The 20,329-nt window shown below is 50.6% G+C and overlaps 1 protein-coding gene across 14 annotated transcripts in view; it reads right to left on the bottom strand.

Moving 5' to 3' along the window:
• The window catches only part of LOC119957119 (ELAV-like protein 2), a 208,925-nt gene that overhangs the window by 54,417 nt on the left and 134,179 nt on the right, over window positions 1–20,329 (bottom strand). For 10 of the 14 annotated variants that reach the window (XM_038784821.1, XM_038784835.1, XM_038784834.1 and 7 more), the window contains 2 exons: window positions 17,471–17,714; window positions 554–657 (listed from right to left, as the gene is read on the bottom strand). In XM_038784821.1, the coding sequence (XP_038640749.1) occupies window positions 554–657; window positions 17,471–17,714 (348 nt within the window). The remainder of the gene's footprint in view (window positions 1–553; window positions 658–17,470; window positions 17,715–20,329) is intronic. The other 4 variants (XM_038784822.1, XM_038784824.1, XM_038784828.1 and 1 more) reach the window with 1 other exon arrangement.

Below are 20,329 nucleotides of genomic sequence, written 5' to 3'. Positions count from 1 at the left end.
AAGGACGGCAGACTTCCTTCCTTAAAGGGGCGTTAGTGAACCAGGTGTGTTCTTACGACACTCGATGATAGTTTCATGGTCACGGTTACTGAGACTGGCTTTTAAATCCAGATTTATGTTCCCGTCGTCCCAGAGCTTTAGCCTCGCCCTCTGGTTTCCAAATCCAGAGATGTTACGCCACCATCTCCCCTACAGTATGTAGCCTAGAAACGGGCCATTCCGTCAAATAGCCCATGCTGGTATTGACACTCCACACAATTCTCCTCCAACCCCTACTTCATCTCAAACCCTATCAATATATCCTTCTCCCTCATATAGGACTTTAGCTGCTCCATAAATCCATCAAACGCAGGGGGATGGTTAACTCAGTTGGCTAGTTGACTAGATAGTGAGGCGCAGGAGAACACCAGCAGTTTGAGTTAAATCCCTGTTACTGGTTGCGATAGCCGTTTGATGGGGCCTTGCCCCAGAGTATTATTATGCTGTAAAGCACGGGTTGCAACCCTCGGAGAATGAGGGTGCTACACGAAGAGATGACAAGAGCTGTGCCTACCTTGATAGTTTTAGTTTGCAGCTTGAGCCCATTTAAGGTGTTAATGGCTTTCTCTGCATCGTTTGGATCCACATAGTTGACGAAACCGTATCCTAAGCTCTGGCCTAGAAGAGACAGAAAAAATGAAGAGGGTTCAGGTTCCATAGAATCATAACATTTACAGTGCAGAAGGAGGCCATTCAGCCCATCGTGTCTGCACCGGCCCTTGGAAAGAGCACCCTACTTTTTCTATATATATTTAGAGCATCCAATTCATTTTTTCCCAATTAAGGGGCAATTTAGCGTGGCCAATCCACCCACCCTGCACATCTTTGGGTTGTGGGGGCGAAACCCACGCAAACACGGGAAGAATGTGCAAACTCCACACGGACAGTGACCCAGAGGCAGGATCGAACCTGGGACCTGGGCGCTGTGAGGCAGCAGTGCTAATCATTACGCCACCGTGCTGCCCCTAGAGCACCCTACTTAAGCCCCATGCCTCCACCCTATCCCCTTTATCCCCGTAACCCAGTAACCCCACCCAGCCTTTTTGGTCACTAAGGGCAATTTAGCATGGCCAATCCACCTAACCTGCATATCTTCGGACTGTGGAAGGAAACCGGAGGAAACCCACGCAGACACGGGGAGAACGTGCAAACTCCGCACAGACAGTGACCCAAGCCGGGAATCGAACCTGGGACCCTTGGGCTGTGAAGCAACTGTGCTAACCACTGTGCTACCATGCTGCCCAGCAGGGAGTGCAAGAATGATCAAAGAAGGAAGCTCCTAGATACATAGATTCTGCTGTAACCTTCTCGGGATGACCTGATTAATCTCCCCTTGAGCCTCGCGGAATACGAGCTGCCCCAGTCAGCGGGATAGTTAACTCACGTCCTTAAAAGCGGGCCCGGTAGGAGCTGAGCGTCAGAGTGGGCCCGACTGGAACTTTATTTTTGGCAATAAATCATTCATTTGGCTGTCCTTTCCGGACTGCTCTGTGACAGCTAAAGATTCGTAGACGTTTACAGCACAGAAGAAGGCTATTCAGCCCGTTGCGTCTGTGCTGGTCAACAAAGATCTGAATACACTAATCCTACTTTCCAGCGCTCGCCCCACAGCCCTGGAGGCAGTGCAAGTGAATACTTATTAAATGTTACGAAAGTTTCTGATTCAACCACCTTTTCCAGACTCTCACCACCCTCCAGGGTGCAAAGTTTTTCCTCAACTCCCCTCTTAACCTCCTACCTCTTGGCTTAAATCTATGCCCCCCGGGTTATTCACCCCTCCACTAATGGTAGAAGTCCCTTCCCATCCACCCCATCAATGCTTCTCGTAATCTTATACATCTCTATCCAGTTCCATCTGAACCTTCACAACGGAAAACAGCCTATCCAATCGCTCCTAGACCCTAAAGCCCAGGCAGCATCCTGGGCAATCTCCTCCGCAACCTCTCCAGCCTATCAGGTTATGGCAACATCGCAAACTCTCTTTGCAAGGAGTGGGGTTCACGATTGCACCATACAATGCGGAGGAGGACTGACACCTCTATCCCTTAGTGCCACACTCTTAAACCACCATTCACTTTGCTAGGAGGTCCTCATCTGCAGACATGTGGTACTCATGGGTTGCCAACCTTTCTGGATTCCCCTGTGGTCTCCAGCAATTAGAAATTAGTCTTTAGGACATCGCGCAAAATGTTCGTGAGAAAAATCAGACAGACCGTTAAAAAAATTGAACATTTACCAAAAAAATCAATTGATTAGTTATAAATGGGTGGGGTGGGGGGAGGGGAGGGGGGAGGGGAGTGTGGGTGGTTAGGTCAGTTGGCTAGAGGGCTAGCCTATGGATCAGAATAATACCAATAGCACAGGTTGAATAACCGTTCTGACTGCGGTAGAGTCTGCACGTTCTCCCCGTGTCTGCGTGGGTTTTCCTCCGGCTGTTCCAGTCTCCTCCCACAGTCCAACAATGTATTGTAAGAAGTCTTACAACACCAGGTTAAAGTCCAACAGGTTTGATTCAAACACGAGCTTTCGGAGCGCAGCTCCTTCCTCAGGCTGCGCTCCGAAAGCTCGTGTTTGAATCAAACCTGTTGGGACTTTAACCTGGTGCTGTAAGACTTCTTACTGTGCTCACCCCAGCCCAACGCCTGCATCTCCACATCACAACAATGTATTGGTTAGGTTACAGGATTATGGGGATAGGGTGGGGTAGGGTCAAGGTTGGGTGCTCTAACGGAGGGTCGGTGCAGACTCGATGGGCTGAATGGCCTTCTTCTGCACTGTAGGGTTCTATGAGTTGTATGGATGCGGGGCCAGCCTCCACGCATGGTTGGTACTAAAATCAAGACAGAAGCCATGGCTTAGCGACCCTCGAATTGAGGGTTCTACCCAGAGGTAAAAGATCAAGGGCTGTATCCCCCGGTCGCCAACGGCAAAATCACGTTTGGCGACCGGCTGGAGAATCCGAATTCCCGGCCAAATCGGGGACGGCGCCGCTTTGACACGTGTCAGAAACTCGGCGTGGCGGCTGCAGACTCAGTCGGATGAGGGCTGATCCTCGGGCGGGGGGTGGGGTGGGGGACATTATTTGTGGCTGGGGGCACTGTGGGGATGTGGTCAAGAAGGCAGCTCATCACCATAAGGGCAGTTAGGGATGGGCAACACAAGTCCTAGATGGTTGGGCCGTGGGTTTGGAAGGTGCTGTCGAAGGAACCTTGGTGAGTTGCTGCAATGCATCTTGTAGACGGTACACACGGCTGCCACTGTGTGTCGATGGTGGCAGAAACAAATGTTTAAGGAGGAGGATGGAATCAGGAGGTGAGTTACTCGCCGCAGGATTCCCAGCTTCTGACCTGCTCTCGTAGCCACAATATTTAGATACATAGAAGATAGGAGCAGGAGGCGGCCTTTTGGCCCTTCGAGCCTGCTCCGCCATTCATCGCGACCATGGCTGATCATCCAACTCAGTGAATCGAATTGGCTGAAGGCAGGCACCGATGGTGCTGGGGACCTCCGGAGGAGGCACTGTTGCCGTGGCGATATGACAATCTTCAGAGCTGTGAGACAAAGATTTGCTGCTCTGATCAAATCCTCCCAGAATTCAGTGTATTTGCTGCTTTTCTGGGAATGTATACCTGAAGCTTCGCTCCGACACGCTACTCAACGCCTGTAAATTTCAACGTTTAGCAAACTTACTGAGTTGGATTTTGGGGGCGGCCCTGTGTCTGGGCCCTGTGCCACCTTGCTGGTCGATCTTGTTCAGAAAGGGTGCTCCCCCACCACCACTTAACTTACTCAAAACCCATTCAGTCACACAGAGTGAAAATCAGGACCCCATTGTTCGCCTGCCCCACTGTACGATGATCAAGGACCACATCGTGTTCGGAAAATAGATTGTAGGATGTATTTTAGGTGAAGTATTTACACAGCTGTGTAATTAGCACACAGAATCACGGATAACTGGGAATGATTCAAGGATGTTAGGATAATCCTGATGCAATCACTTCCAGAGTTACCCATGGCCGAAATCTCTTGATTATTTATCCAATCCTTATTTATTCTCATTGTATTCGCTCCGAGATGTGTATTATTTTGTCATGAGTGTTGTGGAATCATAGGATGGCTACAGTGCAAAAAGAGGCCATTCAGCCTGTTGTGTCCGTGCTAGCGCTCAGCAAGAACAACTCAGCTATTCCCACTTGCCCTGCGAAGTATCGTAACTGGAAATCTCCGCTCAACACCCCTCCCCCGCTTCTTGCCCACACGAACATCGCTCTGCCACACACGCGTCACCCACTGACAGAAACCCACAGGCTTGTTGAAACCAGCCATCCTGCTCCGCTCTGGCCGTAGAAACATAGGTGCAGGAGCCCCGCCGTTCGTGCCCTCGAGCCTGATCCACCATTCAACATGGCCATTGCTGATCATCTATCTCAGCGCGTACTCCCGCGCTCTCCCCAACCCCTCGGCACCTTCAGAGTTGGGAAATGGTACCTCGCGATGACCAATTCAACCCGCCTCGGTACTCCGTATGGAGCACCCTTTCTGAGCAAGATCGACCAGCTTGGCGACACAGTGGCACAGTGGTTAGCACTGCTGCATCACAGCGCTGGGGACCCAGGATCTATCCCTGCCTTGGGTGACTGTCTGTGCGGAGTCTGCACGTTCTCCCCGTGTCTGCGTGGGTTTCCGGTGCTCCGGTTTCCTCACACAAAGATGTGCAGGTTAGGTGGATTGACCGTGCTAAATTGCCCCTTAGTGTCCAGGGATGTGAAGGTTAGGTGGGGTTACGGGGATAGGGTAGAGCAGACATGGGTAGGGTGCTCTTTCGGGGGGGAGGGGGGGTGGGTTGCAGACCCGATGGACAGAATGGCCTCCTCCTGCACTGTTGTGGTTTTATGATTCTATGACAGTCTCTGGATCAAGGATTAGGAAACAGGGTGAATCACAAACTAAGGGCGGGATTCTCCCCTACCCGGCGTGACGGAGGGTGCCGGCGTAGGGGAGTGGCGCCAACCACTCAGGGGTCGCGCCTCCTCCAAAGGTGGGGAATTCTCCCCACCTTTGGGGGCCAGCCCCGCGCCGGAGCAGTTTGCACCGGTAGACTGGCGCAAACACCCGGCGCAGTCGGTAGCGGGGCTGGCCGAAAGGCTTTCGGCGGTCGGCGCATGCGCCGGCAGTGACGTCAGCGGCAGCTGGCCGCTGACCTCACTGCCGGCGCATGCGCGATGCGGGGTTCTCCTCCGCGTCCGCCATGGCGGAGGCCGTGGCGGCGCGGAAGGAGAAAGAGTGCCCCCACGGCACTGCCCCGCGGAGTGAGCGGGGGGCCCTGATCGCGGGCCAGGCTTCCGTGGGGGCACCCCCCTGGGTCCGATCGCCCCCCGCCCCCCCCAGGACCCCGGGGGCCCGCTCGCGCCGCTGAGTCCGCCGTTTCTGAGGTGGTGTACACCTCGGCGGCGGGAGAAGGCCTCCCAGCGGCGGGACTTCGGCCCATCCGGGCCGGAGATTTAAAGGTGAGTTTAAAAAAAATGAAATCCCGCCGGCGCCAGCTGTTTTCACAGGCTGCCGGCGGGATTTGCACAACGCCGGTTTTTTACCGGCGGGAGAATTAGGAGACCTGCGGGAGCGGAAATCACGCCGCTTCCCGCCAATTCTCCGACCCTGCGTGAGGTCGGAGAATCCCGCCCTAAGTTTCTTGTGACAAACTTCATCTGTCGAACGTTAGGCTTTGAACAACCCATTCAGTGGTCCATGCTACAAACCTCCCAGTGTGCCTATGGAGGAGTGACACAGATGATGCTTCACATTATTGCAGAATGGCCCTTTTCTGCATTAAATGGCAGAATAATCAACTTACTCAGCGAACGAGGAGGCTTTCACTTGGGAATTTGCCTTCGCTAATTAAATAATGATTTCCCTTCAGGTGCTCACCTCGCCCTCTTTTGAAGGCCACAGTTGAACCTGCCTCCATCTCACTCTCAGGCAGCACATTCAGGCATTGGGCGGCACGGTAGCACAAGTGATTAGCACTGTGGCTTCGCAGCTCCAGAGTCCCAGGTTCGATTCCCCGCTGGGTCACTGTCTGTGCGGAGTCTGCACGTTCTCCCCGTGTCTGCGTGGGTCTCCTCCGGGTGCTCCGGTTTCCTCCCACAGTCCAAAGACACGCAGGTTAGGTGGATTGGCCGTGATAAATTGCTCTTAGTGACCAAAAAAGGTTAGGAGGGGTTAGAGGGATAGGGTGGAAGTGAGGGTTTAAGTGGGTCGGTGCAGACTCGATGGGCCGAATGGCCTCCTTCTGCATTCTATGTTCCAGATGCCACTTACTTGGGTAATAAAAAATATATATTTTCCTCACGCCATTCTTAGATCACCATTATTTTCCAAGAAAACCGCTTTGATCCTATCCAAATGTGGTATATTGTTGTGTGTGCGCGGTGCTGTGTTTGACAAAACAACCCCAGTTACAGTCAGAGATGCTCCATTGCTGACACAGTTGGTACAATAGCTCACGGGCGGGACATTGCATTTAATGCATAAATTAATCTGTTCTTCAACCGTGCTAATTATTGAGCACAGCATGCCTATAATTCCTGCCAAGGTGTCAATTGGTATTGTTACCAGCTCTGTCCCAGCCGGGGAAAAGTTTTAAAAGTAAATGAAGGGGTGTGACAGAGATATACAGGCGCACTGAGCTAGCTATTCAACCAGAGAGCCAGGGATTCATCAACCTGGGGGAACTGACTATCTAGGGTGAGCTTGACCTGGGACTGAAAGGGAGACCTTGCTGCCTTGAATAACAGCAACAACCTGCATTGATATATCCCCTCTAACGTGGTGAAAATTCCCAAGGTGCCTCACAGGAATGTTATCATAGAATCTACAGCGCTGGAGGAGGCCATTCGGCCCAGCGAGTCTGCACCGGCTCTTGGAAAGAGCACCCCACCCAAGGCCCAGGCCTCCACCCTATCCCCGCAACCCCACCCAACCTTTTTTTGGACACTAAGGGGCAATTTAGCGTGGCCGATCCACCTAACCTGCACCTCTTTAGACTGTGGGAGGAAACCGGAGCACCCGGAGGAATCCCACGCAGACACAGGGAGGACGTGCAGACTCCGCACAGACAGTGACCCAGCCGAGAATCGACCCTGGGACCCTGGAGCTGTGAAGCAACTGTGCTAACTACTGTGCTACCGTGCTGCCCACGAACAAAATCCGAGCCAGGAAGGGAGATATTAGCTCAAAGGCTCGGCCAAAGATATAGATTTTAAGGAGCCTCTTCGAGAAGGAGAGAGAGGGGGCTGGGGGGGGGGGGGGGGGGGGGGGGGAGACACCATCAAAACTGAAGTAGGTGAAGCAATTATGGGATGTGCAAGAGGTGAGAAATTAAGACCAAATTTGTTCAGACCAATATTCATCTTTGGGTTTTCTCTCCAACCTCACACATTTTGGGATAGAAACTCATCTTTGGCATCAGGCAGAATGGATACTGTGGCCACTCATTCTCCTCATTATTCAGGCTACAATACAATTGGCTATCGAGTGGGTGGGTAATGGGCATCTGATTGGGTTATGCCCATTTATCCCGGTGGCACTGTTGTTAGCATTGCTGCCTCACAGAGCAGGGTCCTGGGTTCAATTCCGGCCTTGGGTCACTGTCTATGTGGAGTTTGCACGTTCTCCCAGCGTCTGTGTTGGTTTCCTCCGGGTGCTCCGGTTTCCTCCCGCAGTTCAAAGGCGTGCGGGTTAGGTTTTTATGGGATGTGGCCGTCGCTGACTAGGCCGGCATTTATTGCCCATCCCTAGTTGCCCTTCAGAAGGTGCTGGTGAACTGCCTTCTTGAACTGCTACAGTCCCTGAGGTGTAGATACACCCACTGTGCTGTTAGGGAGGGAGTTCCAGGATGTTGCCCCAGTGACAGTGAAGGAGCGGCTGATATATTTCCAAGTCAGGGTGGTGAGTGGCTTGGAGGGGGAACCTCCAGGTGGTGGGGTTCCCAGGTATCTGCTGCTCTTGTCCTACTAGATGGTAGTGGCCGTGGGTTTGGAAGGTGCTGCCTAAGGAACCTTGGTGAGTTACTGCTGTGCATCTTGTAGATGGTACACACGGCTGCTACTGTTCGTCGATGGTGGAGGGTTTGAATGTTTGTGAAAGGGGTGCCAATCAAGTGGGCTACTTTTGCTGAGCTTCTTGAGTGTTGTTGGAGCTGTATTCATCCAGGCAAGTGGAGAGTATTTCATTATATTCCTGACTTGTGCCTTGTAGATGGTGGACAGGCTTTGGGGGGTCAGGAGGTGAGTTACTCATCTTAGGATTCCTAACCTTTGACCTACCCTGGTAGCCACAGTATTAATATGGCTGGGTCAGTTCAGCTTCTGTTCAATGGTAACCCCCAGGTTGTTGATTGTGGGGGATTCAGCAACTGTAATGTCAATGACTGTCAAGGGGTGGTGATTAAATCCTCTCTTGTAGGAGATGGTCATTGCCTGGCATTTGTGTGGCACAAATGTAACTTGCCACTTGTCAGCCCAAGCCTGGATGTTGTCCAGGTCTTGATGCATTTGGACATGGACTGCTTCATTATCTGAGGAGTCGCGAATGGTGCTGAACATTGTGCAGTCATCCGCAAATATCCCCATTTCTGACCTTATGATGGAAGGGAAGTCATTGATGAAGCAGCTGAAGATAGTTGGACCTAGGACACTACCCTGAGGAATGTGATGTCCTGGAACTGAGATGATTGACCTCCAATCACCACAACCATCTTCCTTTGTGCCGGGTATGACTCCAACCAGCGGAGAGTTTTCCCCCTGATTCCCATTGACTCCAGTTTAGCTCGGGCTCCTTGATGCCACACCCGGTCAAATGCTACCTTGATGTCAAGGGCAGTCACTCTCACCTCACCTCTGATATTCAGCTCTTTTGTCCATGTTTGAATCAAGGCTGCAAAGAGGTCAGGAGCTGAGTGACCCTGGCGGAACCCAAACTGAGCGTCCGTGAGCAGGTTATTGCTGAGTAAGTGCCGCTTGATATCACTGTTGATGACTCCTTCCATCACTGTGCTGGTGATGGAGAGCAGACTGATAGGGCGGTAATTGGCTGGGTTGGATTTGACCTGTTTCTTGTGCACAGGACGCACCATAAGAACATAAGACCATAAGACATAGGAGCAGAATAGGCCACTCGGCCCATTGAATCTCCTTCGCCATTCAATCATGACTGATATGTTTCTCATCCCCATTCTCCTGCCTTCTCCCCATGACCCCTGATCCCCTTATTAATCAAGAACCTATCTATCTCTGTCTTAAAGACACTCAGTAATTTGGCCTCCACAGATTCACCACCCTCTGTCTGAAGAAATTCCTCCTCATCTCTCTTTTAAAGGATCCTTTGGTCTGAGGCTGTGTCCTCTGGTTCTAGTTTTTCCTACAAGTGGAAACATCCTCTCCACGTCCACTCTATCCAGGCCTCACAGTATCCTGTAAGTTTCAATAAGATCCCCTCATCCTTCTAAACTCCATCAAGTACAGACCCAGAGTCCTCAGCCGTTCCTCATACAACAAGTTCTTCATTCCAGGGATCATTCTTGTGAACCTCCTCTGGGCCCTTTCCAAGGCCAGCACATCCTTCCTTAGATACGGGGCCCAAAACTGCTCACAATACTCCAAATGGGGTCTGATCAGAGCCTTATACAGCTTCAGAAATACATCCCTGCTCTTGTATTCTAGCCCTTTCAACATGAATGCTAGCATTGCATTTGTCTTCCTAACTGCCGACTGAACCTGCACATTAACCTTAAGAGAATTGTGAACAAGGAGTCCCTTTGTGCTTCTGGGCTTTCTGAAGCCTGATGCCTAAATGATCACAAAATTGCAAGGAGGAATATTGCTTTAGGTTATCGGCCAGTGATGGACACCTGCACCAGTGATGGGAATCTGGGCCAGTGATGGGCAACCTGGGCCAGTGAGTGGGCAACTTAGGCTAGTGATGGACAACCTGGGCCAGTGATGGACAACCTGGGCTAGTGATGGGAACCTGGGCCAGTGATGGGCAACCTGGGCCAGTGATGGGCAACCTGGGCCAGTGATGGACAACCTGGGCTAGTGAGTGGGCAACCTGGGCCAGTGATGGGAACCTGGGCCAGTGATAGACAACCCGGGCCAGTGATGGGAACCTGGGCCAGTGATGGACAACCTGGGCCAGTGATGGGCAACTTGGGCTAGTGATGGACAACCTGGGCCAGTGATGGACAACCTGGGCCAGTGATGGACAACCTGCGCCAGTGATGGGAGCCTGGGCCAGTGAAGGGAACCTGGGCCAGTGATGGGCAACCTGGGCCAGTGATGGGCAACCTGGGCTAGTGATGGACAACTTGGACCAGTGATGGACAACCTGGGCCAGTGAGTGGGCAACGCAGGCCAGTGATGGGCAATCTGGGCCAGTGAGTGGGCAACGCGGGCCAGTGATGGGCAGCCTGGGCCAGTGAGTGGGCCGCTTGAGTGAACCTCCTTCATCTCAGTGGGCCGCAAGATTGAAATCGGGATTGTTCACCAACAGTGACACCATGGATAAGGTTAAATACATTTAATACACACCATATTACATAACGAGTTATAGAAAATGCAACATTTATATATTAATGGAACTGTCATCAACTTCAAATGGTAAAAACAAAAATAATCAGAAAGCCCAGAAGCACAAAGGGACTTGGGAGTCCTTGTTCACAATTCTCTAATGGTTAATGTGCAGGTTCAGTCCACAGTTAGGAGGTATATGGACACACGAGAGGTCAGCTTAAGGACCGGCGTAAGGGAGGAGAGAAATGTGGAGAGAGCCTAGGAGGTTTGGTGATGGAGTTCTGCAGCTCAGCAACCTCGGAAAGTTCAGCAAGGTTACGCCTGCGCTGCATCCTTCTGATGATTAGACATCTTGGCCATTTTTGGGGTCTGCCTGGCTTGGCGTAACATTGCCTCGGTTTGTAGCATCACGACTCCTTGAATATGTTTCTAACGATAGCGAGTTGGGAGAGCTTGAGATTGGGGTGAGGGGGTTGGCGAGGTGGGGGGGGGGGGGGGGGTCATAACCCTAATACCGGTACCACCAGCTGCAACCCAGCTGACGTCAATCAGTCTGCAAAAAAAAATTCACTGGCTCTTTCAGAAGACGGGCTCGCAGGAGACAGAATGAGGAAAATGGCGATCAATGAAATCCATTCACGAAAGGGGTAATCCTGCTGGAACATATACCCCCCCCCCCCCCCCCCCCCCCCCCCCCCCAGACGACGTTACTAAATTAAAACGAAAATCACGCAGGGTTCTGGGATATTTAATGAGGAAAATCTGGCAGGAGGGTCAGCGACCGGATTGGCAAAGGCGGGGGGGGGGATAGTGGTAGTCTGTGTAGAGGTATTACGGTACCTAGTAATGCTGGAACACCATTGGTAGATAATGTATGCTTTCTATTGGTCGAGCCTGTATGGTAGCTCCGCCCTGCAAGGCGGGGTATAAGAGCCCGTGCCGCCCCAGCAGCTTCCTTTCTGTACATGGGGGAAACATCTAGCTTATTAAAGCCTTCAGTTGTACTACAACCTCGCTTTAGTAGTCATTGATCGCGCATCAGGAATGAGATTTTTTTCTGTTTCTAAGCACAGCGGGCTGTTTATATTTGCCATGGGGGTGGAAAATGCGGGGGTTGGGGGGGGGGGGTGAGGTTGGGGAGTGGGATAAGAACATAAGAACTAGGAGCAGGAGTCGGCCATCTGGCCCCTCGAGCCTGCTCCGCCATTCAATTAGATCATGGCTGATCTTTTGTGGACTCAGCTCCACTTTCCGGCCCGAACGCCATAACCCTTAATCCCTTTATTCTTCAAAAAAAACTATCTATCTTTACCTCAAAAACATGTAATGAAGGAGCCTCAACTGCTTCACTGGGCAAGGAATTCCATAGATTCACAACCCTTTGGGTGAAGAAGTTCCTCCTTAACTCAGTCCTAAAGGGATAGCCCTTTCAAAAGCGGGAGCACTGGTATGAGGAGCCAAGCAGTTTTCCATTTGGATTATTCCGCGACAAGGAAGCAAGGCTAGCCAACGCTGCCGCGTAAATAGGCATCGGTAGTTCAGGGAGTGGAGTTTGGGAAAACTATCCATTCTTCTTGTTCCCTCTGCAGGTTGGGAAGGCGCCTGGCACTATTCAGAATGAAGCAAACGACGACTCGGCCTGTCACTATGGCAGTATGCCCGACCATTGAGCCGTGAGATCATCCACGCAAATGGACATTTACATTTAGTAGCGGTTGCTGATTTTGCCAAGCGCAGCGTAGCACCACAGAGCCTTAGGACCTAGGAACAGGAGTAGGCCATTCAGCCCTTCCAGACTGCTCCGCCGTTCCGTAGGATCATCAGTCCAGTTTTCGAGTGGAAATTCCTAAGAGGCAAACAGGAGACCCAAGGTCCGCCTTTTAATTTGGTTCCCACTTTTCTCCCAGAGCTTCACGATACAGGGCTAGCGAAGTTCTAACACCACTGGAGTACTTAATTAATTATCATCATCAACGAGACATATTCCATAGAATAGAATCCCTACGGTGCAGAAGGAGGCAATTCGGCCCATCGAGTCTGCACCGACCCTCCGAAAGAGCATCCTATCTAGAGTCCACTCCCCCTACCCTATCCCTGTAACCCGACCTAACATGTGCATCTTTGGATGCTAAAGGGCAATTTAGCATGGCCAATCCACCTTACTGCACATCTTTGGACTGTGGGAGGAAACCGGAGCACCCGGAGGAAACCCACACAGACACGGGGAGAAGGTGAAAACTCCTCGCAACAGCCACCCGAGGCCGGAATTGACCCCGGGGCCCCTGGTGCTCTGAAGCAGCAGTGCTAACCACTGTGCCACCATGCTGCCCTCAGACTCGAAGCCATGATTCAATTCCTCTGTCCAAATTTGGACCTGGAAAATGACAGTAATCCTATTTAGCAGTAATAATGTTGGGTCGTCAATGGTGTGGCGGTAATGTCATTGGACTTATAGTCCAGAGGCCCAGGCGAATGCTATTGCTCTTCACTATGCCACCGTGTTGTCTCAAATCGAGAAAGGTTCAAATCCCGCCAAGGAAGCTGGTGGAAATTAAACTAAATGAATAAAAATCTGGAAATGAACAGCCGTCTCAGGACGAGAATGTCGCTCTCTTTGTTTGTTGTAAAAGTCCATCTGGTTGGCTCATATCATTCAGGGAAGGAAATCTGCTGTCCTTACCCGGTCTGGCCTACATGTGACTCCAAACTCACACGCCCATGCGGTTGGCTCTTAAGTGCCCCTCTGAAATGGTCTAGTACCCTATTCACTCCAGGGGCAATCAGGGATGGGTATCAAATGCTGGCCTTTCAAAAACAACCACATCCCATGGAGGAATAAAAATTCTATTGATACCTGCAAGTAAAATTGGGACTTACCAATGTTAAAAAGTGCCCGATGGAGAGGAAAGGATTTTACCGGTCAAACAGCCAATTTGTTATAGTGAATGAAGCAATGGCTGTCGAATGTATACAGGTACAGACAGCAGTTACACTACCGGGCAATGATCTGATAGAGAGTAGCGATCATTCCCAATCAGTTTGGGTAATGAAACATGACCCTGTGTGGGATTAAACCGCTGCCACGTGCTGAGAAGCTCTCTGTCATTTAGAACTTATTTCACATGGGTCTGCCGTCAGCGTTTGTTCATCGTTGCTGCCGTCTTTGTGAGGCCGCTGGCTTCTTCTCTCAGTCTCAACCATTATTCACCCTTCCCATTTTGCTTCTCCTTCAATTGGTGCCAGGACAAGGCTATTGAGTCGACATTTCCAATTTCACCACTTGGCCCTCTCTCTCTCTCTCAGCAATGCGGCTGATTCCTGAACATCCCCTCGTGGTCTAACCTACTCCTCTGTCTTTAGAATAGAATCCCTACAGTGCAGAAGGAGGCCATTCAGCCCATCGAATCAACACCGGTCCTTGGAAAGAGCACCCTACATAAGCCCACACCTCCACCCTATCCCTGTAACCCAGTAACCCCACATAACCTTTTGGACACTAAAGGGCAATTTATCCTGGCCAATCCACCTAACTTTTTTTTCTTTTCTTTTTAAAAAATTTATCATGGCCAATCCACCTAACCTGTACATCTTCGGACTGTGGGAGGAAACCGGAGCACCCGGAGGAAACCCACGCAGACACGGGGAGGATGTGCAGACTCCGCACAGACAGTGACCCAGCCAGGAATCAAACCTGGGACCCTGGAGCTGTGAAGCAATTGTGCTATCCACAATGCTACCGTGCTGCCCCAATCCACCTAACCTGCACATTTGTGGACTGTTGGAGGAAACCGGAGCACCCGGAGGAAACCCATGCAGACGCGGAGAGAACGTGCAAACTCCACACAGTCACCCAAGGCCGGAATTGAAGCCGGGTCCCGTCAGACAGTAGTGCTAACCACTGTGCCACCGTGGTGTCTCAAATCGAGAAAGTGTTTGTCAGGGATCCTTAAACTTGGGGCGGCATGTGTCACAGTGGACATCACTGGCGCTGAAGACCCGGGTTCGAATCCTGGTCCTGGGTCACTGTCCGTGTGGAGTTTGCACATTCTCCCCATGTCTGCGTGGGTTTCACCCCCACAACTCAAAGATGTGCAGGTTAGAGGGATTGGCCACGCTAAATTGCCCCTTAATTGGAAAACAAATAATTGGGTACTCTAAATTTGTAAAAAAAAAAGAAAAGGAATTCTTAAACTTTGAGGAATTTAAATATCCGAGTGAAATTGGGTAAATATTTTTCTGTATAATTTTAAAATTTTAGAACACTAATGTTATTTGCCTTTCAATATAAAAGAAACATGAATTGCCGTAATGAGAAAAAAATAACGAGGAAAGGTTGAACAGGTTGGGTCTACGCTAATTGGAGTTCAGAAGAATGAGAGGTGATCTTATTGAGGCACGTTGAGTTCTGAGGGGACTTGACAAGGTGGATTCTGAGGGGATGGAGGCTGGGTCGGTAAATATGTTCATGGCTGAGATGAAAATGAAAAAATGAAAATCGCTTATTGTCACGAGTAGGCTTCAATGAAGTTACTGTGAAAAGCCCCTAGTCGCCACATTCCGGCGCCTGTCCGGGGAGGCTGGTACGGGAATCGAACCATGCTGCTGGCCTGCTTGGTCTGCTTTAAAAGCCAGCGATTTAGCCGAGTGAGCTAAACCAGCTAAACAGATCAGTCAGGGAATCCAAGGTTACGGGGATAAGGCGGGAAAGTGGAATTGAGGATTATCATTTCAGATCAGTCATGATCTCATTGAATGGCAGAGCAGATTCGATGGGCTGAATGGCCCACTTCTGCGCCTACATCTTATGGCCCTTATAGGATGCCTCCCCTTGTGGGAGAGCCTGGAACCAAGGACCACAATTCAAAAACAAAAGATCTCCAATTCGAGATTGAAATGACGAGGAAATGTCAGAGGGTCGTTCACCTATGGAACTCACTCGCCCAGCGAGCAGCTGGGTCATTGAATATAGTCATGGGCTGAGTTGGTTAATAAGGGTGTCTCGGGTTATGGGATGGGGCGGGGTGGGGGGTGAGGCAGGCAGGAATGTGGACTTGAGGCCACAGATAAGCTGTGATCTGAATGAATGTCAGAGCAGGGCTCGAGGGGCCGAGTGGCCTACTCCTGCTCCTCCTTCTTGTGTCTCAGCATCCCATCCTCCTGAGCTCTGTTCTGTTCATTGATTCAGTTGACTAAACCGACATGTGACTGATGTTGACCGCCTTTTTGACAGGTTTTTATATTTGACTTGCTAACGTTGGAACGGGCAGTGCTGAAATCAGCACTCCTAGGTTAGGTAGCATTGTTGGAGTTAGACGCAGGATAGTACGGCACCTGGCAGCGTTTTGCCAATCTGGAACGTAGGAGCAGGGGAGGCCATTCTGCCCCTCGAGCCTGATTCGCCCGCCATTCATTGGATGATCTGTACTCCCAACTCCATGTACTCAACATCCAACTATCTCCCACTGCACCCTTCACCAGCATTAATCTGTTTATCTCAGCTTTGCGAAGCTTAATTGGCCCAGTACCCACCATCTACTGTACGGAAAAGTGTGTCATACATTTACCCCTGAAAGGTCTAGAATTTTAAGATTGCCCCTCCTTTGTTTTGGGTTCTTTCATCCTAGGAAATAGTTCCTCTGAATTTACCCTATTATCATTTTTTAAGCATTTCAGCACCGCTGCTCAACTATCTAAACCAAGTTGATACAAACTGACCTCAGAACTTAATCCTTTAATCCTCAGTATCATTTGCCTCACTGTAACCACGCTAAAACCTTGAAAACCCCTCAATCTAATTCAGTTCCAGCCTGGGGTGACTGTGCGGAGTTTGTACGTTCGCCCCAGATATGCGTGGGTTTCCTCCGGGTGCTCCGGTTTCCTCCCACAGTCCAAAAATGCGCAGATTAGGTGGATTGACCGTGATGAATTGCCCTTATTGACTAAAAAAAAAGGTTAGGAGGGTTTATTGGGTTACTGGGATCAGGTGGAATTGAGGGCTTAAGTGGGTCGGTGCGGACTCGATGGGCTGAATGGCCTCCTTCTGCACTGTATGTTCTATGAGGGGTTTGTCTTGTGCAGGGAGATGGAGCAGTTTAGGCCTTTAAGAGTTGAGAAGAATGAGGGGAGATCTAATTGAGCTATAGACGATGATAAAAGGTATTGACAAAGTAGATGTGGAGCGGATGCCTCCTCTTGTGGGGCAATCTAGAACGAGAGGCCATAGTCTTAGGATAAGGGGCAGCAGAATTAAACTAGCGTTGAGGAGAAATTACTTCTCTCAAAGGGTCGTGAATCTGTTGAATTCGCTACCCCAGAGTGTGCTGGATGCTGGGACAGTGAGGAGATAGACAGATTTTTAATTAGTAAAGGGTTGACGGGTTATGGAGAACGGGCAGGAAAGTGGGGTTGAGGCCATGGGGAGATCAGCCATGATGGTAGTGAACGGCGGAGCGGGCTGGGAGGGGCTGAATTGCCTACCCCTTCTCCTAGTGCTTATACTCATTTGGGGGTATGAGGCTGTGGGACCATAGTCTGCCTCACGGATACCATAGGTTTCCCTTTAGTTACGGACAGAGGCGCTTCCTACAGCCCAGTATCTGTCCATTGCCAACTCTGCCCACTGGCGCCTTCCACCGCCAGGCTTTATCTGCGAGGCGGCAGTTTTGAACGATAGGTCGCGATGCGAAGGATGTGACCTTTTGGGATGGACCTGTCCCCTCCATCTCGCAAGGCCACATGTCAGCGAGCAGTGAGGTGCAGGGAGAGTCAGGGAATGAGATTAGCGCTCGTCCCTTGTCGCCAAGAGATTTAGACAAGAAAACCGCGCTCTGCGTATGAACGCCGCGCAGCGCTGTTTGTTTTACCTGTAATCTTATCACGGACCAGCTTGCATGATTCTATCTCCCCGATGCTGCCAAAGAGGCTCTTGAACTCCTCCTGCGTCATGTTCTGTGGTAGATAGTTGACGATGAGATTAGTCTTGCTGTCGTCGGAGGGCCCGGCCATCATTGGTATGGAGCAGTTTGTGCTGTTGAGGGAAGGGCCGTTGGATGTGTTGTTGCTTGTTGGACCATTTGCTACCTGAGTCTCCATAGTGCTGATTATCTGCTGAAGTAGAAAGACATAGGCCGTGAACTTCAGCCAGGCCCGAATCGGGCAAACCTCCAACCCCGAAACCCCGTCCGCCCCTTGGGAAATAAAACCCGGCGAATCCCGGTGAGAATGAGATTGGAGCCAGCTTTGGAAATCCAAAACGGGCCCAATGGCGTTCCTCACGTTTTGACGCACCACGCCGCTTTTACCCGTGAAACCGAGGATTGAGGAAGCTCGGAGGTGATGTCCTAAAATCTGTGCTTCGAAAAATATTGGACAGCACGTCTCTCAAAGTAATTGGCAATGTCTGCTGAGGTCCTGCTAACTAAATTGAACAATGTAGTGTTGACACCAGTTGACCTTTGTCCTGTTAAAGGGGGCCCCCAAGAGGCAATTGCACAGCTAGGGGTGGTGAGTCACAATGCCAGGAACTTAAAAGACCACAACCCATTAACTTAATCTTCTTGGTTGTTTGTCTCAACTATGTCAGTCGGGGTGGGAATTGGTTGGAGCGGAAACTGGTTAAGGAGGTGATGGATCAGTCAAGACATTGTATTTTGGAGGAGCATGTTGGAGTGACTTAAAACTGTGTGAATTTCTTTGGAAATGCAGCGATTGTTGGCATGGAGGCAAACAAGGCACGGTGGCACAGTAGTTAGCACTGCTGCCACACAGCTCCAGGAACACGGGTTCAATTCCGCCCTCCGGTGACTGTCTGTGTGGAGTTTGCACGTCCTCCCCGTGTCTGCGTGGGTTTCCTCCGGGTGCTCAGGTTTCCTCCCACAGTCCAAAGGTGTGCAGGTTGGGTGGATCGGGCACGCTAAATTGCCCCTTAGTGTCCAAAGGGTTAGTTGGGGTTACAGGGTTAAGCTGGAGGCATCGTCTTAAGTAGAGAGCTATTTCGAAGGGCCGGTGCAGATTCAATGGGCCAAATGGACTCCTTTTGCACTGTAGGGATTGTATTCTATGATTTTGCATTTGGGGCACATCACAAACAGCACTAATCGTTCTGTTACAACTTAATCATATTGCTGATGTTGGTTGAGAAGAATTTAGACTAGGGCACCAGACGAACTTTCTCTTCTCTTTGTGTAGAACTGTGGAGTCCTTTTATATCCACCGGAGAAGGGAAATAGGGCTTTATTTTAACATCTCGCCATCAATGGGTGTCTCTGACAATGCAGCATTTCCCCCCCCCCCCCCCCCAGTACTGCACCGATCTGCCAGCCTTCCCATTAGAGGCCCCAGTGCTCCCAACTGAGTCAAGCTGACAGACTTTAATGTGCATCAGTATTCAGCCCTGTGTTATTTGTTTCAGTTGCTGCTTAAGGAAGCAGGTTTGGGGAGGGCGACTTTGAAAATGGGTGTTGGTTCATCCCTGGGTGTGGGTCCTGTAGAAATAAGATGGAGGTTTGGTCTTGGTGGGGGGGAGGGGGGGGGGGGGGGGCAAAGCTCTCAAAGTAAATTGGCCCAGTTTCCCCTCGGTTGAGACAGGCACATGCAAAAAGGTTGCATTGAACATTACACCTGCAATCTCCAGAGCAGAGTTGGCATCATAGAATTATCATAGAATTTACAGTGCAGAAGGAGGCCATTCGGTCCATCGAGTCTGCACCGGCTCTTTGAAAGAGCACCCTACCCAAGGTCAACACCTCCACCCTATCCCCATAACCCAGTAACCCCACCCAACACTAAGGGCAATTTTGGACACTAAGGGCAATTTAGCATGGCCAATCCACCTAACCTGCACATCTTTGGACTGTGGGAGGAAACCGGAGCACCCGGAGGAAGCCCACGCACACACGGGGAGGATGTGCAGATTCCGCACAGACAGTGACCCAAGCCAGGAATCGAACCTGGGACCCTGGAGCTGTGAAGCAATTGTGCTAACCACAATGCTACCGTGCTGCCCATAGAACAAAGCATTCGGAGTGGGGGGTGATGCATTAGCAGGGATAGAGGATTGGCTGACAAAGAGGAAACAGAGAGCTGGGATAGATAGGCCATTTTTCAGGTTGGCCAGATGTAACTAGTGGAGGCCGGGGAATCAGCGCCGGGACCTCACTTATTTGTGATCTACATTAATGATTTGGATGAAGGGACCGACCATATTGCAGTCACTGGTGACACAAAGATAGGTGGGAAAGCCAAATTAAATGAAGAAATTATGGAAAATAAAATGGAGCAGTTAAGGCAGTAACCATCTGTGTTGACCTGTCAAGTCTGTGACCTGTCGGCTCAACCTCTCACAGACCCTGAAAGAAGGCCGCTGACCTGGAATGGTTAACTCTATTTCTCTCTATCTCTACAGGAGCTACCAGGCCGGCCAAGGTTTACTTTTTTATTGCCCTTTCTGATTTTGTTTCATTTTTCCAACAACTGCGGTATTCTGTTTCTGGACGAGGTAGGAATTGCTTTGGGAATGAGGGGAATTCTGGAAAAGGCTGGCAGATGGAGAATATATCATGCGGGAGGACGTGAAGTGGTCCACTTCAGCAGGAAGAATAGAGGTTGCAGAACGCTGCGGTACAGAGGGACCTGGGTATCCTTGTCACAAAAAGGCTGCACGCAGGCTCGGTAAGCGATTAGAACATAGATCATACAGTGCAGAAGGAGGCCATTCGGCCCAT

This window comes from Scyliorhinus canicula, chromosome 25 (assembly GCF_902713615.1).
Source record: "Scyliorhinus canicula chromosome 25, sScyCan1.1, whole genome shotgun sequence".
Taxonomy (NCBI): domain Eukaryota; kingdom Metazoa; phylum Chordata; class Chondrichthyes; order Carcharhiniformes; family Scyliorhinidae; genus Scyliorhinus; species Scyliorhinus canicula.
The sequence above is the reverse complement of the archived record's forward strand: the minus strand, read 5'-3'. Positions and strand labels throughout refer to the sequence as shown.